The following is a 23,552-nucleotide window of genomic DNA, read 5'->3' as shown; positions in this document are numbered from 1 at the left end:
GAAGGAGGATGGTCAATCCTTGAGCCCCTGCCCCTACGAAGGGAGATCCTGTCCCTCCTGTGTGTCTCAGGGCTCTTGCTGGGGATGTGGGGAGTGCGATGCCAAGTGAGGGACAACAATGTGACACCTCCCAACCTCCCTTGGGGAGGCACAAGGAGCAATGAGGCCCCATGGCCATGACAATGATGAGTCTCCTCTTAGGGCTCAGTGGCAGGGACATCAGCCATAGCCAAGGGGACAAAGACCTTGGGCCTTCCAGGGACATTCAGCCTCACCCTTGGCCATCTCCACCACAGGCCGTTCTACACTGTCCCAGGCCTGTGGCTGTTTCCCTGCAGGCTGCAGACACCCCATGCGCTTCCCCACCTTGTTCTCATCCCAGTATGTCCCCTCCTGTGCTGCTGTCTCCCCATCCTCCCCAGCTGTTCCTTGAAACACAAAGCCATGGCTGATCCAGACTCCTCTGGATGTCCACAGCACTATGCTCAGAATGACATTTCTTTATCCTCAGATCCACTCTGGACCTCCAGAGCTGCAGTTTTTTATGGCTTTCCTTTCTCATGCCGTTTCCCACCACCAAAAAGAGTGTCAGCATCTTGGAAAGTGATTTTCAAGATTTCCCGAGATACTATTATTTTTCCCTGCCATGCTTTTACCCCAGCCAGCAACTAAGACCAGGATAGTTGGTCACATACTTCCTCCACCCCTCCAAAGGGGGACAGGGGAGAGAAGTGAAAGGGAAGGGACAAACTTGTGGGTTGAGAAAAAACAGTTTAATAAGACAACAATGTAATAATAAAATACTACTACTACTAATATACTAATACTAAAGCGCCTTTCTTATGAGAAGGGACTGAGAGTGCTGGGTCTGTTCAGCCTGGAGAAGGCTGAGAGGCGATATCATCAATGTTTATAAATATCTTAAGGAAGGATGTCAAAAGGATTGGACCAGGCTCCTTTCAGTGGTGCCCAACGATAGGATGACAGGCAACAGGCACTGAAGCACAGGAGGTTCCATCTGAATATGAGGAAAAATTTCTCTACTTTGAGGGTGACAGACACTGGAGCAGGCTGGAAAGAAGTGGAATGCCTTCTTTGCCTCAGTCTTTTACAGTCAAACCAGTTATGCTCCAGGTACACACCCCCCTGAGCCAGAAGACAGGGATAGGGAGTAGAATGTAGTCCAATAATCCGAAGGGAACTGGCTGGTGACCTGTTACACCACTTAGACACACACAAGTCTATGGGGGCAGATGGGATCCATCCAAGGCTGCTGAGGGAGCTTGCAGACGTGATCACTAAGCCACTTTCAATTGTGTATCAGCAAGCCTGGCTAACCGGGGAGGTCCCAGTCGACTGGAAGTTGGCGAATGTGATGCCCATCTACACGAAGGGTCAGAATGAGGATCCAGGGAATTACAGGCCTGTCAATCTGACCTCGGTGCCAGGGAACCTCATGGAACAGATCATCCTGAGTGACATCACATGGCACACACAGGACAACCAAGCAATCAGGCCCAGTCAGCATGGGTTTATGAAAGGCAGGTCCTGCTTGACCAGCCTGATCTCTTCCTATGACAAGGTGCTCCATCTTGTGGGTGAGGGAAAGGCTGTGGATGTTGCATACTTGGACTTCAGTAAAGCCTTTGACACTGTATCCCACAGCATCTCCTGGAGAAGCTGCAGCTCATGGCCTGGATGGTGTACATGCGATGGATAAAGAACTAGCTGGAGGGCCGGGCCCAAAGAGTTGTGTTGAACGGAGCCAAATCCAGTTGGTGGCCAGTTGCGAGTGGTGTCCCCAGGGCTCAGTATTGGGGCCAGTTCTGTTTAATCTCTTTATCAATGATCTGGATGAGGGGATCGAGTGCACCCTCAGTATGTTTGCAGATGACACCATGCTGGGTGTGAGTGTTGATCTGCTGGACAGTACGAAGGCTCTAAAAAGGGATCTGGACTGGCTGGATGATTGGGCTGAGGCCAGTTGTCTGAGGTTCAACAAGGCCAATCGCAGGGTCCTGCACTTGGGTCACAACAACCCCAGGCAGCGCTACAGGCTCAGGGAAGAGCAGATGCAAAGCTGCCCAGCAGAAAAGGACTTGGGGGTGTTGATTGACAGCAGCTGAATATGAGCCAGGGTGTGTCCAGGCGGAAAAAAGGCCACCAGCATCCTGGCTCGTATCAGGAATAGTGTGGCCAGCAGGACCAGGGCAGTGATTGTCCCCTGTATTGGCACCAGTGAGGCCACACCTTGAGTCCTGGGGTCAGTTTTGGGCCCCTCACTATAGGAAAGACCTTGAGGTGCTGGAGCGAGTTCAGAGAAGGGCAATGGAGCTGATGAAGACCCTGGAGAACAAGTGTGATGGGAGCGGCTGAGGGACCTGGGGCTGTTCAGCCTGGAGAACAGGAGGCTGCGGGGAGACCTTATCGCTCTCTGAAGTGCCTGAAAGGAGGTTGGAGCATGGAGGGTGTTGGTCTCTTCTCCCCGGCAGCAAGTTATAGGACAAGAGGAAAAGGCCTCAAGTTGCACCAGGGGAGGTTTAGATTGGATATTAGGAAAAAAATTATTCACAGAAAGGGTTGTCAGGCATTGGAAGAGGCTGCCCAGGGAAGTGGGGGAGTCACCATCTCTGGAGGGGTTTAAAAGACATACAGATGAGGCTCTTAGGGATATGGTTAGTGCCAGAGTTAGGTTATGGTTGGAATTGATGATCTTGAGGGTCTCTTCCAACCAAAATGATTCTATGAATCTGTGATGGCAGATTTCAACTTTTCATTGCAACAGCTCAGCCTTGCAGCAGCTGTGACCTCCTAGAGGAGATCCCCTGGAGCCGTTCCCATCAGTTCTCGCCGGCTCTTCACACTGCCAGGTTGCCAAGGGACCAATCTCGAGCACTATGGGAGTTCATGTGTACAGCAGCAGAGCACCAGGGGTTTGTGATCATCACTGGGTATTCCCCAAGTGTTTTTAAATTCTGCAGGAATGTAAAGGATTTGGAAACACCACAGCCCTTCTATTGCAAGTTGGTGGAGGTGTGGGCAGCCATTTTTCTCTTTGTGTGTTTTTATGGCCAGTGGATGTGAAATCCTGATCCTAAGTAGCTCAGAGCAGATGCCTGAAAGAAGGGGTTTGTTTTTCTGCCAGAAATATGTTTCAGGAATTGCTCTGAGGATTTTTCTCCTCCACCTTCTTCTCCACTGCCAGCTCTCCACAGTGACAATCAAGCAAAGCGAATTCAACCTGCAAGGACTAGGAGCAGAGATGAGGCTTATCTCAGAGCAGGAGGGAGATTTCCATGAGAGCTGATGAGCACTACATGAGCTACATGAGCTGATGAGGTTCTGCCCCTTGACAGGGGTAAGCGGGGGCTTTGGGGGGTTGTGGTTCAGGTAACCTATGAAGAACAGCATGTGAAAGGCCACCTGCAGGCAACCCCATTTCAAAGCTCCTTTGAAGCTGCAGAAGACTGAGCTGCAGAGCTCACAAAATTCCCATCCTTTTTCCTCCAAGAGTAATAAAGGTGAGCTGTACTGTGCCTTGTAGTAACAAACAGTAAATCTCTAAGCATAAAAGCTTCTGCAACTGCACTGCTAAATAATCTTAAAGAGAAACTGGACCTTCTGACAGTCTGGCTCCAGTGATAATCATAGAGAAATAAAAACTAAAAAACAAACAAACAAACCTCACATGTACTGGGTTTGTGTGGGAAGGTTTTAGGAGCAGGGGGCTTCTCTGAGAAGGGGGAAAAAGAGAAACAGGTTTGTAGCTGATTTTACCACGGGTGTGCTCTAACACACCTCTCTGATCCTTGTTTTACCTGTTGTTCCTCCAACTGAGTATTTGGGTCCAGGGCTGGTGAACTGGGCCAAGATGGGGCCCCATGGGCCATGAGGTCTCCAAGTCCCCACCCGGGCTCCGTCCATGCTGCGAGATGCTGATAAAGCCTGAGGAAAGAGCAGAAGTGCATCTTGGTACTTTGACCTGTGCCTTAGGAGTTTTCAATCACTGTTCAAATGATTGTGCCGTACACTGATAGAGTGAACTTGCCATCAAACTTGGTTAAGTTGCACTTTTACAACATCATATTAAAAGTACTTTTGCTAATATCTTTGACAGGGGTTCTCTAAGCCATCTCAGTCACCCATTGGTGACATCTTGTTCCCGTACCATGAGAGTCCTGTCTTACCAGAGAATACCAATGTTCTCGATAAAAGAACATTTTTTACTATGAGGTTGGCAAGACCCTGGAACAGGTTGCCCAGAGCAGTTGTGGATTCCTCATCAGTGGATTTGCTCAAGGCCTGGGGATGCAAATCCCCTCAGGCACAATGCAGCTCACCCCTGATGCTGAACTAGGGCAGGAAAGGAGGAGTCTCAGGACTCCACCTGTCTCAGCCATGGCCGTCGAAAGGGATGAGGATGACAATGTCTGCATCTGCTTCGTCTCTGCGGCACAGAGCGTGGCGAGCAGTGAGGGCAGCCAGAGATCTGGCAAGAGAGGTTGTGGTGTCAGCAGCCAGGGGACCCTGGGGACAGCCTGGGAGTGTCACGGAAACGCACTATGACATCGAGAGGCTGTGCTATTGCATCACCTGGCTGATCCAGGGCTGGGGATGTCCAGCCTGCAGGGCCAGACCTTCCTGAGGTCTGCTTTACTGCCTCAACGTGTATTTTCAGGGTGCACATGAGACAGGTTTTGAACGTCAGCAGAGAGCGGGGGAGCTTTCCAAAGCACCTGGTTTTTACACTGCCATTGCACTCAGTGACGGTGTTGACAAGTGACACAGCGGTCACAGAGCTCCGCTGAGGAGCAGAGGCTTTGCCTGCTGAGGCAAACCAACACTTCCAGATTCACTGCTCTAAGACTGTTAGAGGCGATTTGGGCTTCAATACCAGAACAAAAGCATTTCCATCACAGAACCCCAGCCACCACCTCTGTGATCGTCTTGGCAGGGACCAACGAACACTGTGTTGCAAAACACGTGACAGCTATAAAAAGTGTCCTGTCCTCCTCAAATCATTCTTTCCCTCATACCCTCAGATTACCACAGTAATAATTATGTAACTGCATGAAGAAAATTAAGTCCCTTTCAGCCAAGCCAGATGCGGACAGGCTGAAGAGGGTCGAGAGAAGGGCCACGGAGATGATCAAAGGACTGGACAGCCGCCATACGAGCAAAGGCTGAGAGAACTGGGCTTGTTCAGCCTGGAGAAAAGGCAGCTCAGGGAGAGCTCAGCACCATGTTCCAGTGTTTCCAGGGTGGCTACAAAGATGGACATGCCCTTTGTACAAGGAGTCCCAGGGAAAAGACAAGGGCTGATGGGTACAAGCTACTCCTGGGGAGATCCTGACTGGACACAAGAAGGAAATTTTTCACCATGAGAGCCACCAGCCATTGGAATAATCTCCCCAGGGATGTGGTGAATTCTCCAAAACTGGAGACTTTAAAGATTCAGCTGGACGGGGCGCTGGGCCAGCTCATCTAGACCGGGCTTGTGCCAGGAAAGGTTGGACCAGGTGATCCTTGCCCCTCCATCCTGGGATTCTATGAGAATATCTGCACAGGTGTGTGCGCACATGCATGTGCGTGTATGTAGGTGTGTGTGTATACATGTATGTGTGTGTGTGCACACGTGTGACTGTATGTGGAACCAGGTCCCAGGAGCTGGGCCAGCACGGTGGGCTGTCACAGGGCATCCCACTGACCGGCATCCACATCTGGGACGGACACATCTGGGACGGACACATCTGGGGGTTAGGGGCTTCTCCAAAACCAGATTTCTCATTGACCCAAAACATGTCAGTGACTCGTTCACCCGAACAAAAGGGATTTGGGGTAGAGAAAACATGGGGTACAACTCCTTTCAAAACACAGCGCCTCCACTCTGACATGATGTCTCCAGCCAGATCCTTGTGTCCACCTACAAAGCGAACCCCCACTCCACGAGACACCCAGTTGCCCACAACCCAGCGCTTCTGGACTCTGATTTTCTCCTTTCACCGCCTCCCCAAACCATTCTCTGGTTCCTTTGCCCAGAGCAGGGGTACCGGCCCCACGCGTGTGCCGCTGGTGCCGCTCTCACCTCTGCAGCTCCCGCAGCTGCTCCAGCTGGTGCTGCTGCTCCAGCGACCTCAGGCGCTGCTGGTGCTGCGCCAGCAGCTCTGCCCGCTCCTGCCTCGCGTCCTGCCGCTGCCACAGCAGCCGAGCCACCTGCTGCTCCTTCTCCCGCCGCAGCAGCTGCTCCCACTGCCCGGCGGTCTCCTGCACCTTCACAGAATCACAGAATCACAGAATGTCTGGGACTGGAAGGGACCTCGAGAGCTCATCAAGTCCAATCCCCCCGCTGGAGCAGGAACACCCAGATGAGGCTACACAGGAAGGTGTCCAGACGGGTTTGAATGTCTGCAGAGAAAGAGACTCCGCAACCCCCCTGGGCAGGCTGTTCTGTCACCCTCACTGAGAAGAAGTTTCTTCTCCAATTTAACTGGAACCTCCTGTGTTCCAGTTTGAACCCATTACCCCTTGTCTTACCACTGGCTGTCACCGAGAAGAGCCTGGCTCCATCCTCCTGACACCTTCACCGAGGTCCTGCCCGGAGAGAGCCCCTGAGGGGTGACGGCACAGAGCTGTTGCTGTCATCACAACACCCGCACGCTGCACCCCAAGTGCGCAGAGGATTTGGGAACAGGACGCTGAGCTCGGGCTGCTCCGCAGTCGCAGCCCTGACCCCTCTGCTGCCGCCCAGTGCTGCCCTGGCTGGGGACGTGCTGGCCACGGCACCGGCCCCTCCTCCCGCTCACCCGCGGGACAGTGCTGGTGCCAGCGGACCCCCCCCTGGCTCACCCCTGGGGCTCCTCTGCCCCACCAGCCCCAGCCCGCCCGCCCCAGGGATGGATGCGGGAAGCGCCTCGCAGCTCCCAGCCCAGCTCCTCCCTGAGCCCGCCCCGACAGCCGCGCTCGGGGAATCCAGGGGCCGAGAGCTTCCCCCCCTGCACCTCCACCGGCTCCCACTGCCCGCCCGGGGGAACCGGGGCTGCTCGGCCCGTCACCCCCCGGCCGTGCCGAACTCCCGCCCGGCCCCGCCGCCGCACGGCGCGGCGCTCAGCCAGCCCGCCGCCCGCAAGGAGCGCGCCGCCCTCGGGGAAGGACCCGTTCCCATAGCGACAGGGGCTGCGCCGCGCGGGGCCGGCCCTGGAAAGCCCCGCTGCCATAGCAACGGGGGTGTCCGTTGCGCGGCCTGACTAGAAATGGCCCCAGAGCCGCAGCAGCTCGGGCTCTTCCCTCGCCCCGGGCTGCTCCTGCCCGTGTCGCCCTCGCTCCTCTGTCCCCAGAGCGAATCCCCCTGAAGGGACCAGAGTGGCCCTGCTGTCACTGTGGGGCTGGAACAGCCTTGCAGCCCCTCTGCAAGTCGTTTGCTTACATCCCCCTAGAGCTGAGCAAAGTTCAGCCCGGTCTGCGCAAAGGGGCATCTCTCGTTAGTGTCTCTTTCTTGCTGCTTGGATTCAGACAAAGAGGATCCTCCTGGTTGCCACTGATTCTCAGTTTGGAGCAAATGCTGAGGAAAACGTGAGGAGGTTGTGTTTCTGCTCCTTAAAATATGTCCCTTTTCCACGAGCCTTCCAGCCTGTCCCTGCCCAAGGGACAGCCCAGCTCAGCACCCGGCCCGGGCACCACACGCTGGGTCCGCACTCCTGCCCACAGCATCGAACACAACCAGCGCTCGCAGCTGCAACGCTGGTTTGCTCACAAACCCAACACTCGGCACCACATGGGCTGCTGGGAAGAAAACTCCATCCCAGCCACAACCAGAGCAGATGTCTGACATCAGCTCTGTGCCACTCTGTGTTTTATTCATGGCTGTTATAAGCAAAACCGTATGCCAATCTTAATTACCCAATTAGAATTTATTAAGCAAGCACTAAACATGCAAAACAGTAGTATAAACGAGGATCGCGAATCATGTGCCAATTTTAATTATCCAATTAAAATTTATTAAGCAAGCACTAAACATGCAAAACAGTAGTATAAACGAGGATCGCGAATCATGTGCCAATTTTAATTATCCAATTAAAATTTATTAAGCAAGCAGGCAAAACAGCGCTGGTCGGCTGGGGAGTCTCAGCTCCACCAACGGCACGCAACCCACCCCCACCAGAGTCCCTCTTTTATAGTGTTTTTGTCTCCAGGTAGATTTCCAAGTTGATACAGTTTAGCCCGATGTCTTCTGCGGCTCCACGTCTGGTTGCCGGGGGGGTCTCCTCAGGCTCTCCGGTGGTTGCGGGATGGAGGCAACATTTTCCCTCCACACCGCAGGCGGCGACCCCACCCCTCCGGACACGCGCAGCTCACCTCACCCACACAACTCCAATACATTTCCCCAGTTGTACTGTTTCATAAATGTTTGCACAAGATAACGTACCGGTTTGATTAACAAATTTACAACATGGGTTTATTACAATCCCTCCTTTTTATTTTTATCATTTTGTTGATCAAAGCGGATAATAGATTCTCGGGCTAGAGAAAGGATGGAAGTTTCGTGTTCAACAACTCTGTCTTCTTCTATCTGCTCATACTGGTTTTTTTTCAATAACATTAAGTGAGCGGCTTCTAATCAGTTTTTTACTGGTTCGATAACTCTATTTAATATACAGGGCCCGAAGGTCAGAATTAACGCTAATATTATTAAAGGTCCTGCTATAGTAGATAACAAAGTAGTTAACCAGGGGGATTGGGTGAACCAGGATTCGTACCAGCTCCGCTTTGCTTCCCTCTCTTTCTTTCGTTTTTCTAAACCCTCCCGTAATTTGGTCATAGTATCTCTTACTACTCCTGTGTGATCTGCGTAAAAGCAACACTCTTCCCCTAGAGCTGCACACAGTCCTCCTTGTTGTAAGAAGAGGAGATCCATTCCTCTTCTATTTTGTAATACTACCTCCGATAATGAAGTTAAAGATTTCTCTAACGCAGTTACTGATTTCTCGATTCTTTCTAAGTTCTGTCCTGTTTCAGAACATATCCATCTAGCCCCACCCGGGGAAATAATCCATGTTTCGGTTCTGTTTATTTCTGGTTGGATAGTACTACAGAGCGATTGCTTAGATTTCGGTACTTTACCTATACAAGCTCCTACTCCGGTGACAAGTTGCATGGTTATTCCCTTTTTCTTATCATCCCACTGACAGTGGGAGGAAGAATCACTACTTATGTTATAGGTGCTGTTAACCCCTATGGCTTCTTAAAAAGGAGGTTTGGTATCATAACACAGCCAACAATTAGTAGTTACATTAGGATTAGTTTCATTTAACGTGCTATAAGCTGCTTGCATGACTGTCCATAGGGGATTTTCATTCACTATTTCTCTCATGGGCAGTAAGGTACTAGTCGTGATCAAGGAATTGCTAGTAGTCAAAGTAGTTTGCTTCAAAGGGTATGACTTTTTTTAGTCCTTTAACTACTATATTGGGACCTATTGCTTGAGGAGTGGGTCTCGCTACTTCCTTCTTTATAAAAATAAGACCTCCCCTATCTGTCCCGGGTTCCCAGTACCTTACTCCCCAAGTTTTTCCTATTTGCCAGGCGGGGTCTGTGGGATTGGATATATTAATGTATAAATGCTTACAATTCCCAGGTAATATCACTCCACCATTGGAGTCTCGCTTAGGAGGAATACATCCATAGGGTCCCCACCCCACAGACAGGAATTTGTCTGTTCCTCCCCCTGGGGGCCAATCTGATGCTACCGTCTCGCATCCCCAATAGGCACAATAACATGAGTTGGGATGGTTACAGTACCTTTTCCCAGGGTTAGAGCTAGGGCAAAAGTAAAAGCCCTTAACGTCTAGATATGGTTTTATGGGTACCAGTTGGCAAAGAGTCGTCTTAAAGCTGGGGCTTCCCACTACAGGTTTCTGGGCAATGATTTGTTGCTCTTCCCACCTAATTAAGCTCCATTTATAAGGTTGGTGGGGGTTTTCTCTTCCTTGGGCTGACCCTGATACCATTTGTAATAGACCTATTATCCAAATGCTTAGATTTAGGGTTGAGAAGAGTGGTGTGACTTTTCTATTGCCATTAGCATTCCAGGCGTTCTGACAATCTCTTAGAATTTTACATTCATTTTTAGAGAGGGCTAGGAGGTTCCGGGGAAGTTTTGAGATGGTTTGTTTTGGGAGTTGTAAGTCAAGGAGTCTCATGAGCCCTTCCTGGAGGTGGTTCATTAACCCCAGTCCCCACAGTAGTACGCCTCTGCCTTTTTCCTTGCCTACTCTGTTGTCTAGAGCAGCAAGGTGTACCATCTTCTTGGCAGCAGTCGTATTCTTCAGGGGAACCTCCTTTATTTTAATCGGCCTTGACTTACATACACCCTTATTTTTTTATCTTTCACTTCCCAACTTCCCAAGCTCCACACCTCACTCTAGCTACTGCTTTTCAGCAAAGTAACCTGTACGGTCTTAGCTTTTATCAGACAAAATTCGTCTGTTTGGAAACTATACTTTCCAGGATTTATACCTCTTTTTTTTTTTTTTTTTTTTTGGTAAGATTATCCCACCACTCTTCAGAATCCCTTATCAGTTTTCTAGTTGCTACCCCCCCGACTCGAAGTGCTCAGTTAGTTAGTTTTCTCCCATTATTGTAACACTTATGACAAATACCGCTAGGAGGACTCCCATAGAGACAATGGACCCACCACTTTTCTTTACAATTTCTACACTTATACAAATAAAAGGATAACAAATACAGCTTAGGTTGTTACAAAAGATAATTTCACTCATCCGTTTTCCTCCGAAAGGTAATTTTCAGATTGTCCGGATTCTTGGTCGCTTCCCAGTGACGATTCCGAATTGGTCCTTTAATTCGATCAGCGTGAGTCCACCCCCTTTCAGTGGTCCGGACTGCAGTATCTGTGGTAAGCAAGACAAGAAAAGGCTCCTCCCAGCGGGGGGTTAGAGAAGATTCTTTCCAAGTTTTAATTAATACTTTATCTCCCTGTTTAATTTTATGTGTTGCAATGTCTAGAGGCGGTCTTTGTACTATCAGTCCTTTTTGTATTAATTCCCACCTTCTCTTCATAAGTTCCACAATATATTCCTGCAATACTTTTTCCTCTACCTTCGGGTGTTCGATAGGTGTTTCTAGGTCATATGGCATTCCATACAACGTCTCAAAAGGGGAAATTCCAGTGTCTGTTCTGGGTTGTGTTCTCACATTTAACAGGGCCAAAGGTAGACATTTTACCCAACTCATTTTTGTTTCAATTATTAATTAGGTTAACTCTCTCTTAATTTCACCATTCATTCTTTCTACCCTCCCTGAGCTTTGAGGATGCCATGGTGTATGATATTCCCACTTAGTTCCTAAGGGACCTAGAATCTCCTTAATAACTTTTGAAGTGAAATGGGGCCCCCTGTCAGAGTCAATTACTGCTACGTTTCCGTACCGTGGTATAATATTTTCTAATAATGTTTTGGCCACAGTTTTTGCTGTGGCTCGAGCTACTGGGAAGGCTTCTACAAAATGAGTCAAGTGGTCCACCAGAACTAGAAAGTATTTATATCTCCCAGCTTTTGGAAGCTCAGTAAAATCAATCTGTATTTTCTAAAAGGGTCTTTTTGCTAACTCACGCCCTCCACGTAATCTTTCTCTAAGTTGTTGCTTATTCACTTTCTGGCATGTGAGGCACTCTCCAACAATTTTCTTAGCTATATCATATATTCCTATACACATATATTTAGCCCCAAATTGGTCCACTAACGCCTGTACCCCCCAGTGGGTTTGCCTGTGAAATTCCCTCATTATTCTCCATGCAACACCCTTCGGGAGAACTTCCCTTCCGTCCAATAAAAACCATTTTCCTTCCTTTTCAGTGACCCATAATTGCTTGAGTTTTTCTTTTTCTTGGATGGTAAAGCTCATGGTATGATTTACTTTAATTTGTGTTTGTTCTGCCTCTTTTAGTACTAGTAAAGCGGCTTTCTTTGCTTCTTCACCTGCTATGTTGTTTCCCTTTATTCAAGGCAACACTCCCTTTTGGTGACCCCTTATGTGTACTACCGCAATTTGCTTAGGTCCTCTCAGAGCCTCTAGGGTCTGCCTGATCAATGCTTCATGTATGAGTCCTTTCCCTTGGGAGTTCACTAAACCTCGTTCCTCCCAGATTTTTCCAAACATATGAACCACTCCATAGGCATATTTGGAATCGGTAAAGACAGTTCCTATTTTATCTTTTAGTACTTGTAAAGCCCGCAATACAGCATATAGTTCACAAGCCTGAGCAGACCAGCTCACATTAAGAGGACCTGATTCCCTTACTTTTAGGGTCTTGCCATCTATTATAGCATATCTGGATTTTCGCTTCCCATCTACTACTCGGGATGACCCATCTACAAATAGTTTTTCCCCATCTTGCAGTTCCTCTTCCTCTAAATCTTCTCTAATTTTGGTTTGATATTCTATTAATTGTACACATTTATGGGTTACGTTTTCACTCGGTTCCCCATACAGGAATTGGGCCGGGTTTTGCAAACTTGTAGTCTCGAGTTCTAACTTGGGGGAATGTATAAGGATGCCCTCATATTTCAGTAGTCTTGCATCCGTAATCCACTTGTCTGCTTTTTGTTGCAAGACCCCCCGTATATTATGGGGCGTATATACTTTCAATTCTCCTCCCAAAGTTATTTTTCTAGCTTCTTCGACTAAGAGAGCCATGGCTACTATAGCTTGCAAGCAAGTGGGCCATCCCCTGCTAACCGGATCTAGTAGTTTCGACAGATAGCCTATAGGTTTCTTCCTTCCTGCCCAATCCTGACTTAATATACCAAATGCTGTTCCCCCTTCAGTATTTACAAAGAGATAGAAAGGTCTTTTGATATCAGGTAGACTTAATACTGGAGCGTTCACCAGATCAGTTTTTAAGTTTTCTAAGTTTTGCTCATCGTCTGGGCTCCATTTCGTTAGCCCTTCTCCCACTAACTTTTGATACAAAAACTTCACTTCGTTACTATAGTCCTCAATCCAGTGTCTGCAATAACCTACGAGTCCTAGTAACTCTCTTACTTGTCTTTTATTTTTAGGCGTTTGGAGCGAGAGGATACCCTTCACTCGCTCAGGATCTAATTTTTTTGTCCCTTTGCTTAACCAATGTCCTAGATATTTTACTTCTTCTTCCGTAAATTGCAACTTGGATTTTGAAACTTTTAATCCCTTGAGATTCAAAAAGTTCAATAACCTAATACTCTCATTTCAGACTGCTTCTTGACTTTCCCCTGCTAACAACAAGTCATCTACCTACTGTACTAATGTTACCTCCGGATCTGATTCAAAAGCCTCTAACACTTCCTCTAAAGCCTGCCCAAACAAGTTCGGTGATTCTGTGAATCCCTGTGGGAGTACCGTCCACCTTAGTTGCTACTTATGATGGGTATCAGGATTCTCCCATTCAAAAGCAAAATAATCTCTACATTCTTCCTTTAAAGGGCAAGCCCAAAATGCATCTTTTAAATCTATCACGCTATACCATTTTGAGTTGGGAGATAGCTGACTTAATAATACATAGGGGTTAGCTACAACAGGGAATCGGGTAAGGGTTCTTTTATTTACTTCTCTCAGGTCCTGTACCAATCGGTATGATCCGTCTGGCTTTTTAACGGGTAGAATAGGGGTGTTATGGGGTAACATGCAAGGTTCTAATAACCCTTGTCGCAACAACCTTTCAGTTATTGGTTGCAATCCGTTTCTGCCTTCTTGTGACATAGGATATTGCTTAACTCTAATTGGAATTTCCGGATTTTTAATAGTGACCTCGAAAGGGGCAATGTCTAATCGTCCCACTGACTCCGGAACATACCAAACCTCAGGATTAATTTTAGTTTCATCTTCCGTGGTCAAAACACACAATTTTACTGCTATTTCTTTTTCCTTTATTTCTAAATTAATTCCTAATTCGATCATTAGATCTCTTCCAAGCAAATTGTATTCTGCCTCAGGCACTAATAAAAAGGATCCTACTCCAAATCGAGATGGAGTTTCTATTTCTGCCCCCTTTATTATTGGAACTTGGAAGCGTTCTCCTTTTGCTCCTATTACTTGTAATTTCTCCGAGGATGGTTGACATCCTTGGGGCACCCTTTGGACAGTGGATCTTTCTGCCCCAGAGTCCACAAGGAACTCTCTCTCTTGAAGCTGGGGACCTAGTTTTAATTTTATCAAGGGCTCTTTTTTCTTAGTAGTCCCCAGCAAGTAGAGCCCCTGAGCCCCCTAATCTTCTTTAAACATTTGCTCATCTTGCATACGCTCTCTACAATTTCTCCTCATGTGTCCCTTCTTTTGACAGTAAAAGCACTCGACTTGTCTTAAATCTCTTCTGCTGCCCTGGTCCCTCTGGGGTCTTTCTTGTGTTCTTTCCCTTCGCCCATGGGCACCACATCCCCCCGTGCGGGGCAGTGCACCCCACTGCCCCTCCCGGACAGCTGCCACCAAAAACCTGGCTTGTCTCTTCTGAGTTTCTTCTTCCCTCCTCACGTACTCCTTCTGAGCTTCCCTTAACCATTCATCTAACCCTCGTTCTTGCCAGTCTTCTAACTTTTCCAATTTCTTTCTTACATCTATCCATGATTTTGCTACAAACTGCGTTTTTAACAAGGCTTGCCCTACTTGAGAAGCAGGATCTAGCCCCGAGTAAAGCTGCAGGTTTTTTCGTAACCTTTCTAACCACTCAGTAGGGGTTTCATCTTTCTTTTGGTGTTCTCTAAATGCTTTATTAATATTCTGTCCTCGGGGGACAGATTCCTTGATGCCCTGGACAATCATAGTCCGCAAGTCGGCCACATGGGCTCTGTGTTCGACATTTTGGTTATCCCAATTGGGTCGCTGTAGCGGCCACTTCATGTCTGCGCCTGGACCATGCTGGTGCTGCTGATCCCAAACTCTCATCCCTGCTCTTCGAATCATCTCCCTTTCTTCCACTGTAAAGAGTATGCTTAAAATTGCCTGCAATGTATACACCTGCAGGTGTATACATTAGGACCTAAAAATTGATCCAACCTTTCAGATACTCCTAGAGGATCCTCTAACAGGTTCCCCATCTCTTTCTTAAATTCTCTTACGTCCTCTGAGTTCAGGAGTACTGACACAAACCCCGTGCCAGGCTGTGGACCTCCCACAGCTATTTCCCTTAAAGGATATAGCCCTCTTTCTGACTGTTCTTTTTTCCTAGCCTGACTCCTTGTGATTCTCTGTGTCTCCTCAGGGGAACTACGAGGGTCTAATTCTGGGTCCGGTGCTGTCGGGGAAGAGGAAGAGGACGGGATCGGGTCTGGCATAGGTACAGGAGGAACATAAGGGGGAGGCGAGAAACAGGAAGTTCCTCAGGGGTTTTATTCTTTTTCTTGAATTTGCTTTGACTTAAAGCAAACACATGGATTTTGGTGTCTGCCCTTATCCATAAACTGGCATATTCGCTTTCTTCTAGACTGAAGGGTTCCTTAGAATTCACATATATATTTAAAGCTTGACCTATCCAATCCTCAAATAACCCAAACCCAGGCCAAAATACGCGATCCTTTCTTATCTGTTTACCACCCCACACCTGCATACAATAGTGTGCCATCTTTTCCCTACTTTTACCTTGCCTAAATGGCCACTCATCCCAATGGGCAATCATTAATCCCAAGGGGGAATCCTGCGGGATATCGCGCAACCCTATCTTGGGACCCCCTCCCATGGAGTCAGGCGGCTTGCTTTTTTTTTTTTCTTTTTTTATTCCGAAGTGCCTTCTCACACACACACACGCGCACTCCTCGTTCATGGCTCATGCCCTCGCGGGTAATGAGAACCGCACTACAAGAGGGTCCGCACTCACTTCGCCCCTCTCGGGAGCGTCTAATTCATGCGCGCTTCGGGAGACCCACCCCGACCGAACGGAATCACCTTTTATACTCACTCTTCCCAGAGTCTTCGTTCGGCTCTTCGTGCACAGAAATTACGGGGTACTGCAGTAATCTTTTGCCTGTTTACCAAATTTAGGGTTCGGAAGTAAAGGTCTCGGAAAGGATATCTTTGACTCCGGGGCCATCCAAGGATGCGGTGCCCCGCTGGGGTCTCGGAACCCAAGCCAAGGAGCCTTTATCTGAGTCACGGCACGAAAATTGTTATAAACGAGGATCGCGAATCATATGCCAATCTCAATTATCATTAATCCAATTAGAATTTATTAAGCATGCAGTAAACAGGCAAAACAGCGCTGGGCGGCCGGGGCGTCTCAGCTCTACCAACAGCATGCAACCCACCCTCACAGAGTCCCTCCTTTTATAGATTCCTTGTATCCAGGTAGATTTCAAGCTGATACAGTCTTCTGCGGCTGCACGTCTGGTTGCCAGGGGGGGGTCTCCTCAGGCTCTCTGGTGGTCGCGGGACGGAGGCAACATTTTCCCTCCACACCGCAGGCGGCGACCCCACCCCTCCGGACACGCGCAGCTCACCTCACCCACACAACTCCAATACATTTCCCCAGTTGTACTGTTTCATAAATGTTTGCACAAGATAACATACCGGTTTGATTAACAAATTTACAACATGGGTTTATTACACCTTGTTCCACCCCATGGACGTCAGGCTCAGGTCCCACATGATCCAATACGTCCTCACCAACCACCGCTCCCCTTCCCGCCCGTTGATGCCACACACAGACAGTTGCCCTGAGTCCATGGGCCGCCCCTGTGAAACGTCCATAAAATGTCACAACTCCCCTGGAGTCCGTGGCTTTGGGCTCCGTCTGTTCCGTGGCCACTCCGGACAGCACAGGTGTCCGTTCCGTGGGATCACGGGCACCAAACCCAGCTCGGGTGGGAACCAAGAGGGTTCCCACATGTTCACGGCCCAAAGCGCCATCAGTAGCATCTGCCCGTCCTTTTGAGTGCCCAGAGCCTCCTTCTCGGGGCCCAAATCCTCACGTTTAGGGTCCCAACGTGTCTTCTATCACTCACGGCCTTTGTTCAGGGCCCAGAGTTTCATTTTGAGGTGGAGCTCGTTGCCTGGCAACAACCAGCCAGAAGTTGGTGGGGAGTCAGTGGACCCAGGACAGCCAATGGCATTTGAGGAGGCGGGGCAAGTCATGTGATTGATAGGTAAGCAGCCAATCAAACTTTGAGGCCTCCAGGAAAGGTGGAGAGAGTTGAACAACCTGGGCAGCGTTCAGGGGCGGGCTGTGCTGGCTGCACCAATCACGCCTGGTGGGAGTGCAGGACATGGATGATTGACACACAGTCTGCCCAATCACTTGATGGGCGGGCGAATGGGAATCCCAGACAGCCAATCAGAGGAAACATCAGTGCAGGGGAGGAGACTGACAGCCCTCCCGCCCAATGGCAGCGCAGCCCAAGCTGAGGAGGCGGTGGCTCTGCGGGCGGCCAGGCTGAGCTTTGCCGTGGTGCCCCTGGAGCTGCCGAAGGCTGAGCAGCCCCCGGGCCAGCCCTGGGGCCCTTTTTCCTCCAGCTGGGGCCCCGGAGACGTTGTTGCTGCATCGGGACTCCACGGTCTCTTCCAACCAATAGCTGTATTTCTGATCATTAAGTGGTGCTTCTAATCATTAAGAAATCACGGGATCTGTATAGCTTAGGAAAATCTAGGAGCGTAGCAAATTTTTTTCAGACTATCCAACCACAATGTTCTTTGTATAAGCAGAACTCGTACCCGAGGTAACTTTGTGCTTAGTAATTGCACCCTGTCGTTAGAATTGTCACAGATTTACGGCATATTCTTCTGAAACAAGACTTATTATTTAGAAATAGAACCTGGAGCAGGATGCTGATGTAATAATTAACCAATTAACCAATGTTGCTTAGTGTTGCTTAACGGACGAGCTTGTGTGAACAGATATTTACTGCATTTGTTCAAAGAGCTGCAAATGCGGAGAGTTCAGTGATGAAGATGAGAGACGGCCCCTGAGGAGGAAGAAACGGCCCCCAAAAGGGCCGTAACGCCCACAGAAAGGTGTTAGACGGCAGCAGAGACCGGAGAATATGCACATGTTTAATTAATTACATATTTATGTGATTAATTCTTGGAATAGGTGTGTGATATGTTAATGGTTTCTAAGAACTGTAACACATCTGTAATTTTTCTGTCAATATGAGACAAGTAAGAACAATCAGTCAGTGACGCGCTCAGGGAGAAGCATCCTGGTCCCAGTGCCGAATGTAAGGAAGGCTACTTTTAAAAACCTTAAAAAGTGGTTTTAAGAGATTATTAATTTACCGTTTTGACAGTATCACAACCAAAATTATTCTGTCTGGCTCAGGTGTGCATGGGCTGCTCTGGACTTGTTCTCCTGGGCGGGGGAAAGGGGCAGGGGGGCACTTGTTGGCTTTGGAGGGGAGCTGCTGCAGCTGGAGCTGGAAAGAGCAGGAGAAGGTGAAGCAGCTGGAGGATGAAGTGCAGGGGATCCCCACAGCTGCTGCTCCAGCTGCACAAGAGGCAGCTGCCCCTGTGGGTGAGGAAGGGTCCCTGTGAGCAGCCTCAGCAGAGCAGATCACAAACGTGCCCTGCGGGTCTGTGTGAGCGAGGAAAATTCCAGTGCGGCCATGTAGCGTGTGTGTGTGTCTGGGAAGCCTCGTGCTGTGAGAGCTGTGAGACACCCATGTGTTCTCTGTGGTGGAGGACGGGCGAGAGACTGGAGCTACAGCAGAGGAAGTGAGAAAAGGACAGACAGACACAGACAGGAGGGCCTGAGCTCCACAACTTGCCTGGCCATGCAGAGAGCAGGAGCTCTGGCGAGTCCTGGCCCTTGGGGTCTTGTCACCTCTTCTGTGTCCCAGTCCTTCCCTGCGCCCTCCCCTTTCCTCCTGCTCCCTCTCCCTCTTTCTGCCTCTCTTCCTCTTTCCCGGCTGATTCTTTTTGCATCTCCGTCCACATCCCTGTCCCTTTTTCCCTCTTGCTGTTCTTGTGTCCTTTTTTTATTTTCTGTCTTTCTTTCCTGTCCCCAGTCCTGTCCTTTCTCACTATATTCCCCTGTCCAGCTGGTGGCCCCTTCTTTCCTCATTCTCTTACTCTATTTTTCCTCTCTCCATCTCTTTGTCCTGCTGCCCACCATAGCTGTTTTTTTCCTTCACTGCTGTCCTGCCCCCTGTTCCTTTGCCTGTCCCTGTTCCCTGTTCTGTCACTCTGTCCCAGTCCCAGTGTATTTTAAAAATTTTTTTCATTTCATTTTCTTCTTTCTACTGCTTTGTCCTGCTCCCTGCCCCTGTCTTTGTCTCTCCTTCCCTTTGTTCTGCTGCCCATCTCATTTTCCCTTCTTGCTCGAGCTCTCTGTTCCGCTCCCTGCCCCTCTCATTCCCCCTCTGTTTCTCTACCCTTCTTCCTGTCTGTCCCCAACTCTTGTTTTCTGTCCTGCTCCCTCTGTAGTTTTTCCACTCTCTCTGTCACTCTCTCCTGCTCCCTGTCACTTTAATTTCTCACTCGATCTCTGTCCTACAACTCAAAGCTGTTTTTTGGTCTCCATCTCTGTCCTGCTACCTAGCCCAGGCTTTTTTACCTCTGTCTGTGCCCGGCTGCCTGTCTCTTACTTTTACCCATCTTACTGTTTGTGCTGCCTTCCTGACCCATTTTCCTGCTCCATGTCTTTGTGTTTCTCTGACAATCCATCTCCTGCTTCATTTCCTTCTCTGTTTCTCTCCCATGAACTTCCTATCAATATTCTCTTCTCTTCTCTTCTCTTCTCTTCTCTTCTCTTCTCTTCTCTTCTCTTCTCTTCTCTTCTCTTCTCTTCTCTTCTCTTTTATTCTCTCCTTTCCTCTCCTCTCCTCTCCTCTCCTCTCCTGTCCACCAGTCAAATATCAAAGAGACTGTTTGCCTGAAAGGACAGAGGGGTTTCAGTTCCAAAATCAATGTCAAGGACACATAACACAATGAATTTTATTTTCTTTTGTTCTTAATTTATTAATTTTCTTGATTTGATGTTATTTCATGTTATGTTTCTTCGTGTCATTTTTTTTCCCTTTGTGACTCTGTTTCAGAACCCAGGCTCACAAGCATTAGCTCAAACCCAAGTGTAGCCAGGAGTAGGCTGATGCATTCTTCAGTTTAGCATGAGAAAACATCCCTTGCAGGCTGGCAAAGGCAAGTCCCAGAGCTGCAGAGAGCAGCAGCAGGAATAGAGGCCAAGCTGTCTGCGGTTCCTGCAGAGGGAGAACCTTGACAAGGAGTTGTGGGACTGACCATGCACAAAAGAGGAAGAAGAAGAAGAAGAGGTGAGTGGTCCCGTGGCATCTTTTCCAAAGCGTGACACGTAGCGATGACGAGCAGACTTTTTGCCTTCCACAACTTGTTTGGCTGCTGTGCTTCTTGGGCAGGGATGCATGAGAAGCGCTCTGGTCCCTGCCAGGCGCTTGTATTGCCCGCAGGAGGAGCTGAGAAGTGGCAGCTGCGGCTGCCAGCATGGTGGAGCATGAGCAGCAGGCTCCCAGGCCAAATGGCCCAAAGAAACGGTGGCAAGGGGCCGTGCTGAGAAGTGCAGAGGAAGGCAAAAAGCCTCCGGGGACCAGTGCCAATGTGCCCCGGGAGAAAAAATTCCTTGCTGAGCCCAGTGCTGGCCATGGGCTGTTCCCTGAGCATGTGAGCCAGACCTGGCTCCTTGTCCCACAGGCTGCTCATGCTTCCCAGGAGCTGCCCAAGCCCTATCCTCCCTTGAGCTGGAGCTATGTCGCAGACTTGCAGAGTGCCCAAGTGCCTCTGAGCTGATGGACCTTGTGGGCAAGAATCCTTGCTGTCCCTGTGTAGGACACCAGTGGGTGTTCCAAAGCACTGCAAGCCCTTGCAAGCCCACGACATCCTATCTCTTACGACTCCTGAATGTTGCTCCGTAGGAGATGAGGATGGTGAGCTCTGCAGTGCTCCTCAAGAAGGAATTGCCTTGGTCTTGCCACTGCTATCCAGCTGAAAAGGATTTGCATCCATGAGCTGAGCTTGGAAGGTGGCCCTGCCAGCAGGTTGTCTTGCAGCGGAGAACCTCCAGCAGCCTCATGCAAGGTTTTGTTCCCTCAGGCCCTGGCCTGTGATTACAGCAGCTCCTCAAGTGCTTCCTGTCAGCTGTGTTGGGGCTGCCCCCGGGCCAGCTCTGGCAGTGGACACGGGAGGCTGCTCCTCTGGATCCTGCGTGGGGCCTGGTGCCCACTGCGTTGCCAGGTGCTGGCATTGTGACATGGGGGTGACACAGCCGCATATGTGCAGCCCTTTGGAGGAAGCCTTTGGGCTGCTGGCTCCAAATCAGTCCCTGTAGCTACAAAATAGGGGAGTAAGCAACCTAAGAGTGTCCCTTTTTTGCAAAAAGACAGTGTGGATTTGTTGCCAGCGCAGCCTTCCTTCCAGTAGCAATACCGCCTGTGGTATCATGTATGGAGGCCTCAGGGCTCGCTCAGGGCTTGTCACGCAGAACTGCAGGCCTGACAGAGCAGAACTGCTCTCCTCTCCTCTCCTCTCCTCTCCTCTCCACTCCTCTCCTCTTCTCTCCTCTCCTCTCTTCTCCTCTCCTGTCCGCCAGTCAAATATCAAAGAGACTGTTTGCCTGAAAGGACAGAGGGGTTTCAGTTCCAAAATCAATGTCAAGGACACATAACGCAATGAATTTTATTTTATTTTGTTGTTAATTTATTAATTTTCTTGATTTGATGTTATTTCATGTTATGTTTCTTCGTGTCATTTTTTTTCCCTTTGTGACTCTGTTTCAGAACCCAGGCTCACAAGCATTAGCTCAAACCCAAGTGTAGCCAGGAGTAGGCTGATGCATTCTTCAGTTTAACATGAGAAAACATCCCTTGCAGACTGGCAAAGGCAAGTCCCAGAGCTGCAGAGAGCAGCAGCAGGAATAGAGGCCAAGCTGTCCGCGGTTCCTGCAGAGGGAGAACCTTGACAAGGAGTTGTGGGACTGACCATGCACAAAAGAGGAAGAAGAAGAAGAAGAGGTGAGTGGTCCCGTGGCATCTTTTCCAAAGCGTGACATGTAGCAATGACAAGCAGACTTTTTGCCTTGCACAACTTGTTTGGCTGCTGTGCTTCTTGGGCAGGGATGCATGAGAAGCGCTCTGGTCCCTGCCAGGCGCTTGTATTGCCCGCAGGAGGAGCTGAGAAGTGGCAGCTGCGGCTGCCAGCATGGTGGAGCATGAGCAGCAGGCTCCCAGGCCAAATGGCCCAAAGAAACGGTGGCAAGGGGCCGTGCTGAGAAGTGCAGAGGAAGGCAAAAAGCCTCCGGGGACCAGTGCCAATGTGCCCCGGGGGAAAAAGTTCCTTGCTGAGCCTAGTGCTGGCCATGGGCTGTTCCCTGAGCATGTGAGCCAGAGCTGGCTCCTTGTCCCACAGGCTGCTCATGCTTGCCAGGAGCTGCCCAAGCCCTATCTTCCCTTGAGCTGGAGCTATCTCGTGTACTTGCCAGAGTGCCCAACTGCCTCTGAGCTGATGGATCTTGTGGGCAAGAATCCTTGCTGTCCCTGTGTAGGACACCAGTGGGTGTTCCAAAGCACCGCAAGCCCTTGCAAGGCCTTGCAAGCCCTGGACATCCTATCTCTTAGGGCTCCTGAGCGTTGCTCTGTAGGAGATGAGGATGGTGAGCTCTGCAGTGCTCCTGAAGAAGGAATTGCCTTGGTCTTGCCACTGCTATCCAGTTGAAAAGGATTTGCATCCATGAGCCGAGCTTGGAAGGTGGCCCTGCCAGCAGATTGTCTTGCAGCGGAGAACCTCCAGCAGCCTCATGCAAGGTTTTCTTCCCTCAGCCCCTGGCCTGTGATTCCAGCAGCTCCTCAAGTGCTTCCTGTCAGATGTGCTGGGGCTGCCCCCGGGCCAGCTCTGGCAGTGGACACGGGAGTCTGCTCCTCTGGATCTTGCGTGGGGCCTCGTGACCACTGCGTTGCCAGGTGCTGGCATTGTGACATGGGGGTGACACAGCCGCATATGTGCAGCCCTTTGGAGGAAGCCTTTGGGCTGCTGGCTCCAAATCAGTCCCTGTAGCTACAAAACAGGGGAGTAAGCAACCTAAGAGTGTCCCTTTTTTGCAAAAAGACAGTGTGGATTTGTTGCCAGTGCAGCCTTCCTTCCAGTAGCAATACTGCCTGTGGTATCATGTATGGAGGCCTCAGGGCTTGGTCAGGGCTTGTCACGCAGAACTGCAGGCCTGACAGAGCAGAACTGCTCTCCTCTCCTCTCCTCTCCTCTCCTCTCCTCTCCTCTCCTCTCCTCTCCTCTCCTCTCCTCTCCTCTCTTCTCCTCTCCTCTCCTCTCCTCTCCTCTCCTCTCCTCTCCTCTCCTCTCCTCTCCTCTCCTCACCTCTCCTCTCCTCTCCTCTCCTCTCCTCTTCTCTCCTGTCCGCCAGTCCAATATGTAAGAGACTGTTTGCCTGAAAGGACAGAGGGTTTTCAGTTCCAAAATCAATTTCAAGGACACATAACACAATGAATTTTATTTTATTTCCTTGTTAATTTATTAATTTTCTTGATTTTGTGTTAGTTCATGTGATGTTATTTCATGTCATTTTTTTTCCCTTTGTGACTCTGTTTCAGAACCCAGGCTCA

The 23,552-nt window shown here is 49.5% G+C and overlaps 1 protein-coding gene across 1 annotated transcript; it reads right to left on the bottom strand.

The window, feature by feature from the left end:
* Positions 1-420: 420 nt before the first annotated feature.
* On the bottom strand, positions 421-7,214 carry LOC135994167 (uncharacterized). Its single transcript, XM_065644502.1, has 4 exons — positions 6,999-7,214; positions 6,086-6,270; positions 3,819-3,945; positions 421-2,443 (listed from the first exon to the last, which is right to left on the bottom strand). Exons 1-4 carry the CDS (start codon positions 7,212-7,214, stop codon positions 2,051-2,053), a joined length of 921 nt encoding a protein of 306 aa, XP_065500574.1. The 3' UTR covers positions 421-2,050.
* Positions 7,215-23,552: the final 16,338 nt, after the last annotated feature.

This window comes from Caloenas nicobarica, chromosome 14 (genome assembly GCF_036013445.1).
Source record: "Caloenas nicobarica isolate bCalNic1 chromosome 14, bCalNic1.hap1, whole genome shotgun sequence".
NCBI lineage: Eukaryota > Metazoa > Chordata > Aves > Columbiformes > Columbidae > Caloenas > Caloenas nicobarica.
Note: the sequence above shows the minus strand (reverse complement) of the source record. Positions and strands in the feature narration are given on the sequence as shown.

Excerpts from the sequence above, each read along its gene's own strand:
- LOC135994167 (XM_065644502.1), bottom strand. The coding sequence starts at position 7,214 with ATGGCAGCGGGGCTTTCCAGGGCCGGCCCCGCGCGGCGCAGCCCCTGT. Across the intron at positions 3,946-6,085 it reads CAGCTGCGGGAGCTGCAGAG|GCTTTATCAGCATCTCGCAG; the intron begins GTGAGAGCGGCA and ends CTCTTTCCTCAG. Across the intron at positions 2,444-3,818 it reads CTCAGTTGGAGGAACAACAG|GCACTTCAGAGAGCGATAAG; the intron begins GTAAAACAAGGA and ends ACCTCCTTTCAG.